At 41.7% G+C, this 18,735-nt stretch overlaps 1 protein-coding gene across 2 annotated transcripts in view; it reads left to right on the forward strand.

The window, feature by feature from the left end:
• Positions 1-18,735, forward strand: part of ephb1 (EPH receptor B1) — a 151,418-nt gene that overhangs the window by 40,149 nt on the left and 92,534 nt on the right. For both annotated transcript variants that reach the window (XM_086043706.1, XM_086043707.1), the window contains exon 2: positions 7,151-7,215. In XM_086043706.1, the coding sequence (XP_085899832.1) occupies positions 7,151-7,215 (65 nt within the window). The remainder of the gene's footprint in view (positions 1-7,150; positions 7,216-18,735) is intronic.

The raw sequence follows: 18,735 nt of genomic DNA on the forward strand, positions 1-18,735 counted from the left end.
AAGATGACACTCGCCAGCAGCCTGCTTTCTAAAGATCACTCCTTCTGCTAATGTAATGTTAATGAATGCAAATGATGTGCCTTACCGCTTTCCCTTGACCAGACTCGAGAGTCAAAGAAAGGCGGACAGACGAGACCCTGTTGTGATTGTGTCCTGTTTTTTGGTGATGTAGCAATGGCTGCATGAGTGATTGACCACTCCAAAATGACTAAGACTAGCTTGTTTTCAGTCCTGGTCATGTAACACAAATGTCATTATGAATCAACAGCTGTCTTGATGTCGTATCATTATCAACACTGCCTTTGAATCTGTTGACATTCACCGTCATGAAGGTCTGGTTTTGTTTCAGCAACGGATGAGAGATTAACTCCTGATAGAAAATGATTGCAATATTTCCCGATAGTATCATAAGAAGTGCGACGTCGCCAACCAGGGCTGGAAATTGAACATTGCGCTCCGGTTCAAGTGAGTCACCGTGCATTTTGCACGCTAAGAAAGGGCAGTGCAATTCATTGAAATTCAATGACAATTACACTCCACGATTACAAAATTGGCATAATCGTACAAAACGATGAATGTGCTTTTATATCCAACGCACGATATGTGTTGCGTAATCGTGAATTCAATTAGTACCAAAATAATTGTGATTAATATTTTGTTCATTATCAAGCAGCTCTTCTCTAAGAATAGCTAAGATTATCTTAATAGCTAAGCTAAGTTAAAAGCTAAGTAAGGCACTGATAACAACAACTATTGTGGCGGCTGCTTTCACAAAATGATAAAATTTATATTAAAGGTCTTTAGCAGGGGTTTGCACACTTTTTGGAAAGTGAGCGCTAGTTATTGGAGTCATGATTAATTAATAGTGGCATTGGTTGTCTCTATGTGTTGCGCCACCATCTGTGTTCCAATACCTTACATATTCTCTATCTATATCTCAGATAGATTTCTTCAAGGCTTGTCAATGTTGGCCATTGGAGTTGTTTGTTAGCTTTAAGCTAAGCCGACTTTCCCAAGGCAAAGCTATGTGGTTGCTTTAAAGTCACTTAAATTTCATGCTTGGTTTGACAGCTATCTTAAATTGGAAATGGCAACAATGACTCATATCTGAAGATTTGCTCACTTTTTGCCAAACCACTGTGACGTGAGCTGTATTAAGTTCAGGTGCCACCATACCGTGCTTGTATCTCAGGTTTGCACTTGCAAATGATCATAAAAATCATGAGGTGAGTGAGTTTGTCAGCGAATCGAGGTGAATTTGTAAATAGTGAACCGAGGATAGGTGGCGGTTTGCCGTATTGAAAGAAAAACATTCATGTTACGCCAATAAATAAGCACATGACATCATTACACGTATTTATTTGTTGTTTCAATGAATGTGTGTCATTCATTGATTTCAGATGGTTGGTCAACATTGTTCCGTGACACTGCAATGTATCGCAAAATTTATATTTTGGTCACATAAATGTTTGTTATCTTTCAGGACATTGTTTACGCTCACATCTGTGTTGACTCTTGCAAACTCAATTACACACAAGTAGGGAATAGTGTTGGAAGGTTTCATCAAAAGGTGATCCACCGGAAGAATGTCACCTTGCTGTGATGAAATTATTTCCTAATTTCATCAGTTTCTGCCGATCTTGCATGTATATTAATTTTCATAACATCTGCCACTGATCTCTTGGCAACTCCTTGCTTCTCATCGTTATTGTTTTGTTTTTTTTGTCATTCTTCCTGTTAAAACTGTTACCTTTCACGCCGCCAGAGCCAGCCAGCCCAGAGCAGTTACAACACATGCGTCTGTGTGCCATCACTAGTTGTCTCGGAGGATGGCGGATCATTTTCTGTTCAATTTTCAAATCAGCCACCTTGTCATCTTCGTCTTCGGGGAAGACGTGAAAGTAACATATTTCTCTGATGTATTTCTCTTGCCTGTCCTGAACCTTTTATTTAAAGGTTTCAGGATGAGCGAAACAGGCTCAGTGTAGCAAAACATTAAATAAGTCTCACGTCTGCTTTTGCAGGGATTGTCTTCTCAGTCGAACACTCACTGGGAGATCAGAACGATCTCCTCTTTTATGTTCTTTTATTTACCATGAAGCAGCTCTCAACCGTGATACCTTTATAAAACAATAGGGATGTCACGATATCCAAATGTCACGATACGATAGTATCACAATACGATAGTATCACGATACGATAGTATCACGATACGATAGTATCACGATACGAACCTCATGGTACTATGATTATCATGATATTGTGGAGAAGTTGGCGATATATAAAAAAGCTGACGATACTGTATAAAAGGTCACGATCTTGTAAAAAAAAGTGCTCATTTAAAAAAAAAAAAAACACAATATTCGTTTTTTTCTACATAACAGCGTTCACAAAGAAATAGGCTTGATAATAAACATGAGCAGTTGCATGTAAATGTCTCTACACAATGCTAATTAGCTGTGGTCCTAATTATGAATATGCAAATAGTACAGTTAGCATTAACCTCAATGTATATGAATGACCTACAATGATCAAACACCTAATATTGAGCACTTACTTGATAATGCACGCACACATTGTGAATTTATGGAGGAATTCAAATGTGTTATATTCCTCTTCATCTGGCGATTAGCATGGGTCTTCAACATCCATCCATCCATCCATCCATTATAGGCGGCAAAAAATTGCATCAAATTAAACTGCACTAATAAAATAACCAACAGGGGTGCTGGAACTGCACACATAGAAAACAACTTGGGCTTTTAAACAGGTTTGCTGCTATTAATATCGTGACATGAGGACGGCGATATCTATCAAACAAGGAATTGTGTTTGCAAAGCACGCTCAAAATGGGCCCTGTGAAGCACGGCAAACTTGTGATTTGATTACGCCGAAACACAATTACACAGCAAATAATTGATCCAATAAATTAAAAAAAAAAATGTTTTTTTTTCTCCGTCTCATGCATCTTTTTAATTGTAATAATTTGTTCAGCAAATGCTGTTAGAAATGCTGTTTTCCTTTCTTTTTTATTTATTTATTTATTTTTTATTCATACAATCCCCTTGAGTGGTAGGCTGATTAGTTTTGGGAGACGCAGCAGCTTTCAGTCATGCATGTTTGCCACTTTGTTTCCAGCCTAGTATTAAGATGCCAGGCTCAGCACGCTAAGCCACCATGGGGCTTCATCACTGTTAAGTGCTCATTTCAACCCTGCTGAATTCTCCTCATGGTTTTTCACGTTTCTCTCTCTCTCGACCGCGCCCCCATCTTTGCCTCCCCATCTTGACTCCACATCTAAGAAAGGATACATCCCTTCTTAAATATCTTTCCTCAAGGCCCAAAGATCTTATTTCAGTTTGTTGCGCCAATCACAAAGTGAGGGTCCTCTAAGCCCAGCATTCAGCAGCTGGACATGATTGTCTCATTGAATTGCAAAATGTGCCAGCATCCTTGAGTGCTAGGGAGGGGGAGGGGGCGGTGGTATGGTTATGGGGGTACGTGTTAAAGGATAGATGAATGGAATTGATGTGTTCTGGGATGAGAAGGGAAATCTGCGGAGAATTGTCCGCCTTATTGACTGAAGAGGCATCAGAGAGGCGCTTCAGCGCATGTTCTATCGACCGGCAGCCATGCAATGGCACATCCAAGCCGCAAAGGCTTGAATTAGACAGACATGTTACCATTCTCATTTGCAATCCTTCAAGACATGCGCCGAAGCTCAAAGAGCGGGGAAAAAGTGCGATCGTCTCCCCCCGCTGCTCTGGTTTAAAGGTCCGAGTGTTTGCAATGTGTAATCGTGTGATGAATCACGCGACTGCTTGCTGACGTGTAATTGTGCAAAGAGAGGGCTGCCTTATCGATCGCTACCACGGGGTCCCCATCAATGTTTAATGCAGTCTCCCTCACTCTATCATTTCTCCCCCTCCTTCTCTGCACTCGTAGAAACAGCCCACCGTTTGGTATTGATCCATCGCGAGTCCCTAATGAGGAATATCTGTGCCATCTCGGGTTAGATGCGTTGCGTTCGAGGTTCAGTCTTGATCATGCGTGGGCCGGCTTTTTTTGACAAGCAAAGCCACATCCGTCACATGATTTGCAGTAAGCAATATTCTGCGAGTGCGGCACCGCAGTACGTCCCGCAGCAACTGTTCAAATCTATCAAAAGATGACTTAGTCCGACACCTACAAGCTATTGTTTTCCAATAGATTTAGGACCCGTGGTTGTGAAGTCAGCCTTTTGGTCAATTTTGGTCAAATTGAAACACATCACATATTTGAAATATGTTCACTGAACTTTTCGATTTAAAAACAAGGAATGAGTAATTTTATACGCTTGTCAACGGGGCTGCGGGACAGATGTTATTAACTTTATGACAGAGGCTGCGGGCCAGATAAAATTTAACCGCGGGCCGCATTTGGCCCACGGGCCGGATTTTGGAAATATCCGCCATAGATAATACCCATCGATTGGGTGGCGATGTGCATTCAAGTTTGAATCTGACTGGTCGAATTCAGATTAAAGCATACAATTCCGTAAGAAAATGATTGCATGTCTTTTCGATATGCACATCGCTTAGGCTACTATTGCGATCTCTATATTTTTCGATATATTATCAGATGATTTATTGTTCCAACAAGGCCTCACAAATGACACGACCTATTTTAATGAAAATGGCTGACTTTGAAACCCGCTCATAATTAACAGTCCGCAAGACATCTCATTTCAAGCTCTCACTGACTTTGCCCAAATCCTAAAGGCCAGTAGTCAGGTGTAGAGCCCTGCCGCCTCATTGCTAATAACCACTTAGCAGACCGCATTGACTCTCTTTCTGGTGTCAAAGGCAGACATTAGGTCACAAGACTCAGTTCATCGACCTCTCCCATGAGCATTTTGACCTCTTTGTCTGCACCTTTACCGCCATCCAGTGCTTTCCCTCTTCTTCCATCCGCCTGTAAAAGGAAATAGCAAGAGCCCGTGTGATTTGACTAAATCTCTTGTGATTTCCCCGGAGAATGTGTTGGCAGGCCCTGCTACATTGGCTGCTTTCACGCTCGGCTCTTTCCTCCCCAGCTGACAGCGGGTCTGCAGCAAGTCTGCAGCAAGGCAGACAAGGCGATGCTCATCTTAAGAAAATCGGGGATGGAAGTTGGGTGTGAACAAGGCTGTCGCCGAGGACGCATACTGAAGGTTGTCCTCTGAGTTAAATGTGTTGGCTGGTGAATGTGTGTATTTGTGTGTGACGGAATTACCCGGGCTAATTGGTTTTATGTCTGAGGACAGCGTCTCCTAGTAAGTAGGGATTGAGAGTGCCTGTTGCTATCGCAGGTGCACTTGCTACTTCAGTCGTTGTTTTTGTTTCTTCCAAACCGAGATACTTGACGTTTAGATGACATGCTTCAAAAGCTCCATTTGGAATGATTTCCAAATCACTTTGAGTTCAGTGCGTCTTAAAAAAAAAAAAAAAAGCGACATCTGCGGGGGCACGCTTCCTGGAGTTGAGAAGGTAAAAAAGGTGGGCGCAAAAAGGGTTGGAACGTCTCCCTGAAAGAGAGGCTGAGAGTCTGCAGCTTGCAGTTCATCTCCCTCATCAACAACACGTGTGGGTGGTGCTAGCCAACTGTTTGCTGTGCTAAATGGATCGCGTCCAAGTCAGCAACACTCTGACATCCCGCAGATGATCGCCTTGAAATTCCTTTCACCTATTTGCCTCCAAATACAACAAACTGCATTCGGGGCTAGGCTGTGGAAAGAGACGTGGAAAAAGTGAAATACTGTACTGTATATCCTGGTCGGCTTCGGAAAAAAAATTGGACGCTTTGGGCCGGAAAAGACGAAGCTAAATTATGACTCCATAAATCACGTTACTAAGGCCAACATGTCCATCACTTGAAATATGTGAGTGAACGATGCAGAAAGGATTGTGAATGACTCTCCTTTTTTGGAACTCACGTTGCCAAAAGAGCAGACATTAATCAATACTGAGCCAGTAAATGTGTCCTGTGGGTTGCAAGATGAATTTATCTACTGTGTGTCACGGAGGAAGAGTTCAAAATGGAAGCTTGGAACTTTTGGTCCAATTGCACACCGGTGAAGTTTTCTCTTCTGTTGTGACTCACAGAGAAGACATCCTTCCTTTCTTGTTAAAGACTAAACCCTTTTAATCAGTCCTTTCGTCAGCAACAGAGAACATTTTTTGCGGCTGTTAAGGGAAGGGATGGGTCTCTTCCTGTAATTGTGACACAACGAAGATGAACAATAACAATCCTCTAAAAGCTTATTCATGTCTGTCCTTGGATTTCAAATACATGCGCAAAGACAATCAGGATTTAGAACTGCAAAAGGCACAACCAGGAAGTTGGGAGGATCTAGGAACGTTATGGACTCTGCTATGGGGAATTTCTGTTCTTTTCCCCAGAAGATCTATTGCCAGGTCAGAAGTCGCCGAGATTGTATCCGACCAAAGTCCCGATTGCTCTCTTGGACTTCATTCGAAAGGATTTGATGGCTTTGAGGCCAACATTCTCGAGTTTGTTCTTCCAAAACTCGGAGTGAGATTCAAGCACCGTTAAGGCGGGTAGGCCAGTCGCACATCGTCAGGAAAATCTTCCACGGTGGGTCTTGAACCGACCCCTGAGGTACTGCTACCCTTTGACTTCAGTACTTTTTGGGCATTGGATCAACATTTTAAGTATTCGTTAATCAATAGTGACTCGATATTGTCTTTCCCATCACTCATGACCCAAATCCCAAACATATTCAATCCAAATATTACTTTGGGAAAGCCCAAAGCGGCTTAGGGATTTCTGTTCTTTTCTCCAGTGTTACCATCCAGAACACCCGATCAATTGTCCTTTTTTTTCAACCCATTTTTACATGTCAAACAGGTACATTTTACAATTAGCGGTCCTCCAGAACATGCCAACTTTTAACATACATTCTTTGGAGTGGTAAAATGAATTTCCTGTCTTTAGTCTTACCAGACGCAGAGATGGATGAATCGCCGTGAGCAATGGGTCTGTTCTCTGTTTATGAACGATCGTGTCGAGTGATCGCTGGGGCTCGAATGCTGTTCGTCTCAGTTGAACGATATTCAGAAAAGCTTCTTTTGCTCTCATTCCTGACCTTCTTTTTCTCCCCTTGCTGCAGAAACAGTGATGGACACTCGAGTGGCCACAGCCGAACTGGGCTGGACCGCGTATCCTAACTCTGGGGTGAGTCCATTTTTGTGTATTTCGTTTTCCACCCTTTACTTTTGGACACTGATAATGTGATTCAGTACCGTGCAACACGGTGCACATGCAGAGCCACACGCAGACAGCCAAATAAACCGGAAGGCTGGCATGGGTGAGACTTTAGACTAAAGTAGTGCCCAGTGTAGCTCCTATTATGGGTATTATTTTCACGTATCCTGACTCATAATGACTTAATGACATAATGTGTCCCGCAAAAAAGCCCCAGAACACTGAACCTAAGTCCTAGTGAATGGGCACTGTAATGATACTGTAATAGCACGTTTATGCAGGGAAGTGGAGGTATTAAGGTGAAAGTGAGTGGGGAGAGCTAAAAGGATGGAAACCAGCTTTTTTTCAGGACTGTAAGGGAACTACTTTCAACTTGTTCATTTCATGCACATGAAAGATGTGGGAATTAAGTCGGAAGTGCCAGTCCTCGGGAAAATGCCATTTTTCTTCGATGTTTAAAAGACTCATGGTATCAGAAGTACGATAGCACGATTACACTAATGCACTTACAGAACATGTTAAGGTCTCGTTCCAGCTACTTTGATTCAATAATGCATTGACATAATCCACAGCCCAGGCCTAGTGTTGCACAATATCCAATAGCTTTTTCCTACATTTTCCACGTCTTCAGGTCTTTGTGAGGCATTTTACACAGGTATTAAAGAAGCCTTTATGGCTCTTAAACAAAACTGTGGTCTGGTTGGAGATCGGGGAGCAAACCCCTTTGCCTCTGTACCACCTGCTTTTTCCTCCCAAATTGCACCCTTTGCAATTTGAAAATTGCATTCTATTACAACGCAATGTCAATTTTCTATTCAATTAGTGAGGATAAGCAGTTCCTGCAATGGATGGATGGGTGATTGTTCAATTCGAGTCAGATCACTCCTATGTGAAGGCACCAGTGGACAAGCGTGACAAAAACTTGAGTGTAGACTTGAAAACTGCCAGCCTTTTTAGTTCTGTCTTTTCTGATTTTTTTCCCCCCGCAATATCACCCCACTTTTACAGTTTCATTACCATGCCTTTACATTCAAACAGGTAGACTAGAGCTGTGCAATTCATTGAATTTCAATTACAATTACGATTATTACACTCCACGATCACAAAATTGCCATAATCGTAAAACGCGATTATTAATATGCATTATATCCAATGCACTATATTTGTTTACACAAGGAAATCGTCTTTAAGTGTATACATTTGCACCTTTTTAAAATGTTCTAATAACTATTTTCATACATTTTGTATGGTCCGAAAGGAAAGTACGTACATTTATTTGTCTTTATCTTTTTAAACATTTTCTTGTTTTGTACCAAAAAATAAACGATCGTTCTAATAATCCTGATTTCAATTATTACCAAAATATTTGGGAGTCATATTTTTTTTCCTAATTGAGCAGCCCTAAAGTAGACTGTTTTGTCGTGTATTGGAAGTAGGTAGAAGTAGTACTACTAGGTAGTAAGTAGAGAGAAACAGCGTTATTGCTATCCTTCGATCAAGAATGTTGAGTTCAGCCAGCCTACAGGCGCACAGAGCCTCTCGTCCGTGTGAGCATCGTTTTTAAGCTACACACGTGTTATAAGCCTTCAGACGAGTCGAGACGTGCTCTAAGGGGAATAACTCAGACCGCTTACTGGTTGAACCTACCTCGCAATGCTATTGTGTTGCCCTTCGCTGTGAAGGCCCTGACTCACATACTCCATATCAGATTGTCTGCTGTGTGTCTGAGACCTGAAATCATATCCAGGAACTGCAGGCCGGATACAAAAAAAAAAAAGGTTATTTTCTCTGGCAAGTTACCCAGAATCTGAAGTCTAAGATGCTCATGTTACACATTATTTGAAAGAACAACACAGTGGCAGATGATGTCACTCTGCATTGCTGTCAAACTTGAATCTTGAGTCACAATAGTCATTGTTGAGCTATCATCCCATCACAAGTTCAAGAGCTTTTAAAACTTTTCCACTACACACGCAATGGGGAGGGACCAGTCCATTAAAGATAGTGGTAATGGATGTCCTCTGTGCGTGTTTTATAGTCTAAGTGAATTGTAACACGTATATAAGATGCACAACATAAATGTATATGGCTTATAGGAAATACACTTCTCTTATGTGGTAATAGCCGTTCAGAGGGTGCTAGCAACTGCTAAGTGTCGGGTAAACCGCAACGTGATGTTGTTCCAGTTTATACTGCTGCTCCAATAAAGCTACTCTCCTAACATCAGTTGGAATTCAGACTTTGGAAAGTCTTTGTTTGCCCAACCTCATCAGTAATGAGATGTATAGCAAGTGTAATCCGACAGTGATCATGTGTTTGCTGTGTTAAAGGCAACTCAAATATTTTTTTTTCAAGAATATGTTCTATGCAGGCCCACTGGTTGAAACAAGACATTCTGATTAATGTTGTGTTTGTAGAATATGAATGAAGCAGCAAAATCCACCCATTTTTAGCCATCTCGGGAGGCGGCCATTTTGTCACTTCCGTCGACTGAAAATGACATCAGAGTTGCTCAGGCCTCCGATAACGACCAATCATGGCTCAGCTTCGGAAAACAGGTGAGCCGGGTGGATTAACTCTTATTCCACAAACGCAATATTAATCAGAATGCCTTGTTTCAACTAGTGGCCCCGCATAGAACGTATTCTTAGAACGAAATGTTTGGGTTGACTGCCGCTTTAAGTTAATAGCATGCATTCTATCACCATGCTCGGGGCCAATGACTTTTTCCAGGGATGTACACATGGACTGCGTCATACTGAGAGGCATTTCCAATTTTATTGTCATTTTCATTTAGCCAATGAAGTCAATATTAATAAACAGCTCTCAGTATGAAACAGGACACTACGACTATGTTTTGTGTAAGTAGACTAATACTGCTCTTCTGTATGTGTGAGTATATATTTGTGGTTTAATGGGCAGCTGTGACGAAAATTGCGAGCCACACAGACCACATCTATCGTGTAATTGGATCCTACAGACTTCAACCTACCATCATCCTTATAGTCCCTTCATTTACCTTTCGTAATTGATGGAAAAATGAACCAGAGGGTTGCTTTTATTTGTCAGATTGCACGAGCAGCATTATACTCGAGTTTCGGTGATGTAAACACATGGACCCAAACGTGTAAGTGCACATCAGCATGCAGTTACACACTCGGATGGTCGCGTCTGCCAGACAGTTTATGGGGCAAACAGATGTGTGCAGTCGACAACGGTACAACCTTTTGATCCATTATAATGAGCATCCTGGCTTTTTACTTCCAGTATGCATTTTCTTGTCTATCTGCATGGAGTTTTTCCCTGTTGTTTCTGCCGTAGCCTCTCACACTGTCTGCGCTTCAACACCGCTGTATGAATAAAATATGGAGCCCCAGAAAGGCAAACGCCCTTCAACCTTGCAACGACGCGAAAGAACAGACAGGAAAGAAAAAAAAGACACATACTCTAGTCTCTTTAAACCCCATTTTATGTACTTTCAGAGTCAGTGTGGCTCTTGATTAATAATGGAGTTTGCTCACGGCCGTTTCGGGGGAAGCACTGTTTTCCCGATCGGATAATGAAGTCGTGAAAACAACTGGAATGTCACTCAGGAGAGACGGATGACACCAGAGTGGAACTCTCAACTCCACTTGTGGACCGCTGTCTTTTTGTTTGGTTGTCTGACTCTGATTAACTCATTCACTTTTTCAGACCCTCTTTACCCTAATGTTTGAAAAAAATAGAAAAAATATATAAATATGTTCCTGGGATTGAATGGCTGGACTTTGAAAAGACAAATACATTCGTCAATGACTGAATGAATGAATGAATGAGTTAAGGACAACTCCCGTACTCTGATTGGTCGATCTGGGCTGACCAATTTCCTGCCTTCTGTGATGTTGGTGACTCTGTTGAATGACTTTTCAATGAATACCTACAGCCTAGTATAACTAACAAGTGTTTTGGAAGACGTGGACGCATTCAGGTTTTATTAGTGATGTCAAAAATGGCAGCAGTGGGAGTAATGCAGTTCTGATGGCTGATGCAGCAAGTCACATGGTCTTGGAATGTATTGCTACCATTCCCATCCTGTTTTTAAAACGTGGCTGGTAACTTTCTGATATGGCCCTACATTTGAAAGATTAAAGAATAAAGCCCTTGGCTTACTTTCAGTCACACTTTTGGTTTCAAATGTCACCTTGGTTGGTATCTTTCTTGTTAGCACACTGCTTTGAGTTACTTTCAATTAAACTTTCAATGGTACTTATTATTCAATGCTAGAGAAAGAACCTGTAAAATTCAATCTGCTTGAGGGAGCTGGGGCGAGGATTAATGCTTTTTCAGCACTCAAGGCGTTGCAATTTTCACTTGTTTGCTGGAAGAAAACGCTGCCTAACATGAGTAAAGTAGACATAAAAAACGCCTGGTAATGATACGAATTTATACAGAAGACAGCGAGAGGGAAAAAAAAAAATACTTAAGTGTTTAGGGCTTTTATTCGATACAAAGGGATTTTGTATTCACTGCACTTTTACTAGCAGCGATGTTGAAGCCCTTCTATCTCTATGTAACAAATTCTCGCTGGAGATACCTTAGAAGAAAGCACAAGCGCTCCGTGAAAGCAAAGCAAAGAAATCTGACAAAAAATAAAAGCTACTTGGCCTTCTGACAAGCACGCAAGTTTGTCATCTGCATTTCTTTCCCTCTGCATCATACTCGAATGGTTCAAATAAAAGTGGCAACCAGCTAAAATTGCTTTCATCCGGAAGGAGATAGACGGGATTAGAGGGAGTGTGGAGTGAAAGGGGCTACGAGAGAGAGGAGAAAAAAAAGGGGGGGGGGTAGGTTTCAGGATAAAGAGTGGTGGGGTAGCGGGGGCCGGGGGGATTAGCAGAACCCAGAGGGAGGAGTGGGTAGTGAAGATCAATTTGGTGTGAACGCTTTTGGCAGCCCCGCAGACTCTCAGCTGTGTGTGTGTGTGTGTGCGCGCGTGTATGTGCGGACATAAACCGGGGGTTAACTCATGTGACTCTCGCAGGTCACAGTCGGAGTCAGGCTTTTGGGACGGGGATGGGCTTAGGGGGTGTAACGGGGTCAAAGGGTTGGCAGCGACAGAGGCGGAGGTTGCTTTCAGGCGTGTCGAAAGTGGGGCCAGTAGTTGTGCTTGTTAGGGTCCGCGGCAGAGTGCGATAAAGAGACGGCCAAGTGAGCGGTTCGATGGGTGCTGAGGATGAACGCCGGGGGGCAGGAAATAAAAGCCATATGGGAGTGTGTGCTGGAAAGATAAACGGGAGATTTGGGGAACGCGTTTGCTTGCAGCAGGTGCATAATAACAGGTGGAAAAAAAACCCCACACACATCTGCTGTTGGCATGTTGACTATTATTCACCCACATGTGGTTGGTCTTGCATGCCTGCACCTGCCCTGGAGGGGGCACGACTCTCGCAGCTCTTTGCAGCGTTCCAGCCAAGCTCCTGCGGGTTTTAACTGGACAGGTGTGTGCACTTCCCGCAGCCGACTGAGAGCTCCGTAACTGCCATCTCACCATCTGCTGACCATACTCAATACACCTCAATTATTCATCCACTGACAACCTGACAGGCTGTAGTTATAAGCACAAATAGGAGTAAAGACCGGGGTGAGTGGGAATACGGTAGCTACAAGGGATGGATGAGAGAAGCTCGATAACAAAGTTCAAGGAGGTGGGGAGTAAGACACGGTGGTGCCTTGAGATACGAGTGGCGCGATTTCCGGGTTTTTCTCGATACGGGCTGCGGTTCGGCCAATTTTGAGTTTTTGCTCTGATCTGCAAGCAAAAAGTGGAGATCCAAGCGCTGTCTGGTGACAGTGAACTCAATTCAATTCACAACAAGCAGTAGCACATAGTGAACAATTCTTCTCAAAAATATTCAATTTATAAAATAATATAATTAGGGCTGTCAAAGTTAAAGCGTTAACTCTGGAGATTCAATTTTATAAAGTGTTAAAAAAAAAAAAAAAAAAAAAAAAAAAAAAATCAGTTAACTCAGTTTTATTTACTTCCTCTGCCTACTTTGCAGCCAAGCGTAGAGGAGAGTCACTGGCGCAAAGACGGACTTTAACGTAGTTTTGCTTTACTAAAGTTGCTCAACGGCTCATTGGAGGAATCCAAAATTATTTGTGCACTTTGCAAAGCCAATTTCAAATACCATATTAGTTTTATGTCTTTGGCGTATTGTTCAACAGTTTGATCACTTTGAAAAAAAACGATTAATCGTGATCAATTATGGAACATTTTGTGATTAATTAGTTTTTAAAAAATGTATCACTTGACAGCACTAAATATAATATAATATAATATAATATAATATAAGAGAATTAATACCGGCCGGTCAAATCGGCTGGCCGTTTAATCGGTTGGGCTTAGTCTTTATGAGGAATGCATTTGTAACGTGACCGATTTGAATGATGGTGCGTCAATTATTTTACCATTCTTACTAGTAATATACGGATGTGAAAAAGTTGACGTGTTGAAAAAAAAAGCACCAAAGCATTGCATGCTGAAGGCAAGTAACGCGGGTTTAGTGATGCTGGTCTTGAACGAAGTATTAGCCTTAGTCATCGGGGATACATCATGCACACAATGTCAAACAAATCTTATCAAACCTCTCCTGTTGTACATTGCTTTTTATCAAGACGCCAACGCAACTTCACCCAATCGGACATCTTCAACTTGGGGATGCGTTCAAGTTAAAAGGAAATTGAACGTGAGCACACGCGTTCTCACAAATATAACCCAGTCATTGTCAAACCAGTGGGAGATCACTTCCATTTGGTCTTCATGCTTATTGAGTGCGCGTAGATCTGCAGTTTAAATTGCCCCGAGAGCCGACACAGACATCTCTGCTCTGCGTGACAAGGAAAATTGCAAGATAGTGTTAGAAAATACGAAGGACTCGGATCTCGACACACGTCTGCGGCCGGCTTTCAATGTTTGTATGCCTGTATTGTTTTTTTTTTCTTTTGACTAAACATTTGTGCAAAAGACAGATTTTCAAATAGCCTTTAGATTTTACGCCCACCCGTATGTCCAATCTCAACACTGGATAGTTGGCATGAGGACCCGACACTGTGTTCCACATTCCCCTACTACTGTCCTATCAAATATTGATGTCTTTCCAGGGGGATTTCATCTTCATGATTAACATGTACAAACTCTTGGATGAATGTAGTCCAGGGATGAATAAAATATATTGTATGACTTCCAGGAGTACGAAGGAGTGGTCTTGGAATAAACTCTCTCGTCTTTTTCCACGTCCACTTTTATATCCTTTTACTGTCCCGTCAAAGCTGTTCACCTATTTGCACGCAAGCGTTCACTCACATAGCACCCGACCCCTCCTGGGTATGAATATGTCTGGAGGACAGACTTGTCAAGGGTCGTGTTAGGCAGAAAACCCACACTTACACATGCACTATAATGGACTTGCAGAAGCTCATTTCTCATCTAAATGCCTGAATACTATGCCGTTATTCTGTCACCCGCTGACTCAATCTTTGTGGTCTGTTCCTAAATAGTATGTAGATGTACGAGCAGCCAGCAGGGTTTACCGAAATTTGAGCAATAATCTCATCTTTACATTTCTGGCACTCCCTTTACCCCTGTATTTAATTTTTGTATTCGATTCTTAACCCCTGCAATTTGGATGCACATAACTACAGTGCTGCCTTGAGATACGTGTGATCCGACCTTTGATTTTTTTGAGAGATGACCCGGCGTTTCCCCAATTTTTTTCTTGCTTTGACTGGAGAGCAGAAATTTGAGGTGCGAGCACTGCTCGGGGAGCTCAACTCATGTCACAAAAAGCAGTTTGGCCGATAGTGAACAATTCTTCAAAGCAGAGGCTTAAGCATTGCACCTTTTGCCAATAAATTCATCAATAGCAAGTCGAGTTCAGGCTGTGGAAAGGGGCATTAGGCAATTTAGTACGTATAATTTATCAATTATTATTATTATACTGTATGCTGGGATCTTAACAGCCTCCATTAACTTGAATTTGAAAGCTTTGAAATGAAGGTCCAAAGCATTGGTAACAAAATGTATATAATCTCGGGTGACTCATTCCTGTTGAGGGTATTAAACATGAATATGTTTTTAATCAACCTTACAGAATTGGTCACCGCGCATTAGGGCGTTCGGTTGTTGGAGTGTGCGGAAGTGTAAAATGGTGGATGGGAGAGTAATTTGGACCATGAATGTATTGATCCGGGCTGGGCATTAGGACCGCATTTCCTGTAACTTTTGTCCTAACGCCGACAGACAGATGGCCGCAGTTCAATTTGAGCCTCATCAAACTGCGAGACTGTAATTATGGACTGGCTGGTATCTGGCGGGACGAGGAATTTTTCAGACACCACCATTTCCTTTCCATCCATCACACTCAGCCGGGCGGAACCAGGCCTCCGATGCCCCTACAAAATAATCATTCCCATGCAACTAGCCTGACAGCAGGCCTCGTTTAATAACGAAGCTGATCAGAAATGATAATAGCAATCATGCCGCCGCATATTTTACTGGCTGCAGTGTGCTTGTCTGTGCAAGTGCGCGCACGCTTACACGATGAGCGTGTGTCTGTAAGCTTGCGAGGAAACATGACTAAATGAGGCGTCTCTTTGCAATCAAAATAAGGCAGCCATTTCTTAAAGAACTCTGTTGACTTCTAGAGTATGACCCAAAGGTTGAAATGCAAATAATCTCATTATTCCGGCACATTCTGAGAAGCCTTTGGAAAGAAAAAAGTTATCTGCCTTGTGATTCTTGTCAGTGGTGAACTTGGCGAACACAAAGAGCATCTTTCAGCAGGCTGTTCAATCCCTATCTTGGCTTCTCGTGTTCGCCTATAATTCACTGTCCTCCAGAGACCTTGGCCTTGACAAATATGGCAGTGGGAATTTCACCTGAATGTGTTCCACTGCTTCTCTTCTTTGTCCAAATGGGGATTCTGTTGCACTTTCACATTAGCAAGTCATCAAATACTGACGCTCAGTTAATAGGCCTTTGTACCAAAATATGTACAGTCCAGTATTGGACAGTATGGATAAGGATTTGATGACATTTCCTATGTTTTTTTTTCTTAATTTCATTTTCATTATTATTAGGTAGAGCGGAGCTGACGGTTTTAGTCGTGATGGCAATAGTGGTGAAAAGTGTGACTGGTAGAGAATTGACAAGAACAACCCCAACTTGATATTCAACTTAACCCACCTTGTCATAAGCCGTCAGATATTCACAATCAATAGGCTACAATGCTCTAATTTAATGTCAATTCATCCCCAAGATTAGTTTGTACAAGTTTTGACTAGTCGAGAGACGACAAGGGACATGTATTGATTTAATCGTTGTGACACCTTCTGATTAGATTTTTCTTCTCCCATTTCGTCTCGTTAAAACCTTCATCTTAGAGGCTTTAAGGATCATCGTCCATTCCACATCAATATGCCCAAGCGTGAAGCTGTATCAATTGACGGTGATGAATTTGAAAAATACAGGGTGTGCAACTCCATTGAGGATCAGGCGCTCGATTTCAGGTGACAAAATGGCCGTCCCCTGAGCTAGGTTAAAAACGGGTGGATTTCTCATATTCCACAAACGCAATATTAATCAGAAAGCCGTGTTTAGACTAGTGGGCCTGCATAGAAATATTCTGGAAAAAAATATGTTTGGGTTGAAACAAACCCAAAACAAACAAACAACAAGAAATTCTCCACCAAAAATATTTATAATACCGGTTAATGTGATAAACTTGATTGAAATAATGCAGAGAACGGTCCGGATCGCTAACAGCAGTGACAGAAGCTAACGGTTTATCAACTGATAACGGCTCGCTGCTCAACGTATGGTAGACTAAATGCCCAACAAAAGATAAAGAGTCATTTAAAAATTATTTAAAACATTTGAGTACCTGCATCACTGAGTCAAAAAAATAATTAAATGGCAAAGTAGTAATTAGTTCTTAGACGGGGTTGCAGAGAATGACATATACACGCCGGCCTATACATTCCTACACATCGTTACCAGCTCACTTGTGGATATTATTGGCCAATGTATAACAAGACCGTGGTTTATTTAAGTTATGTGTTATTTTGGCCTTTGAAAGTAATGGCAGGCGATCAATTTGATGGCCGTCCGGCCTTTATGAAGGAAGTATATTGATGGCTTGATGGCAGCGATCTGGGACTGTGGGGAACGTAACTCATCAGCCTGAATAAATTACTGATTTACTCCGCCCCTCCCCTTGATTTCTGTCCATACTTGTGTTTTTCTTCTATCCATCACTCTGTCTTTTTCTTCACTACACCCCTCGCGAGTCTAACTCGGTAAGGTGTGACTGGTCATTAAAAGAAACATCACACGCTGGGTGAATGCCTAAGCCCTTCATCTACTCACGACTGTCCATCAAACTGAGGAACCGTCATGACACAAGCAATGGCCACATTAAAAAATCAGCGGCGAAAGAAGAGTGGCTTCTGTGTCGATAGCAGAAGCACAACTATTAGAGTGGGTGCATTCGTGTGGTCAAAGTGTATGCTGTGGGGAAAAAAAGGCGTTCACGATTATAGCATTTCATCATTGAACAAAATGCAATGCTCGCTTTGTAATGTGACAAATATATAATCCCAAATTTGAACATAAGAGAGAGAGAGAGAGAGAAATAGTGGGTGCTGTAAGTGTGTTTGTTTTTCTATATGTATGTTAACAGACCACTTTCTGGTTCACGAAAGAATATTAGAAGTCAATGTCCAGACTCAGAGCCATATGCTATTTATGATGGAACACGGCAGGGAATTGTGAACCCAAGTGCAGAAAGAGAAGAAAAAATATTGCCATGTATTATATCATTAATTATTAACTCCTACTTCATGGGGTATGATATTGGAAATACAAAGTATGCAGACAGGACATTGAACATAGATGGACAGGACTTTGCCATATGCATTCAGGGGCGACGGGAAACATTTATACCGAATTTACGAAAATTGAAAATAAACATTTATATCCACATTTTCGTCTACATTTGGGCTGAAATTATTTTAGTTCTTCCACAAGAGATGGTTTCCAAAGCACTTTACAAAGCGTCATTCATTCACTTATTTGAAGACGTATCTGTGTATTGAACCGGAGTGTACACTGACTGAGCAGTGTTAACCGATGGAAATATTTTTCCTTAAGCTTATTTCAACTTCCAGAATGACTCACAGGTGTTAGTGGCATGCATACAAGCTTCGTACACTCTAAAAACAATTGGGTTAAAAAGAACACCATTTTGGGTCAAAAATGAACCGATACACAAATTGGGTCAATTTGCCCCACTTTCTTGCATTGTTTTGTACAAAACAGTCCATTTTTTGGGGGTTGTTTAATCCAAAACTACAATTTTTACCAAGAAAATTGGGTCAAAATGACCCAAGTTGTGGATGGGTCCATTTTTGACCCAAAATTGTGTTCTTTTTAACCCAACTGTTTTTAGA

The sequence above is a fragment of the Filicampus tigris genome, chromosome 10 (genome assembly GCF_054856515.1).
Source record: "Filicampus tigris isolate MCC_2025a chromosome 10, RoL_Ftig_1.0, whole genome shotgun sequence".
NCBI classification, from domain to species: Eukaryota; Metazoa; Chordata; class Actinopteri; order Syngnathiformes; family Syngnathidae; genus Filicampus; species Filicampus tigris.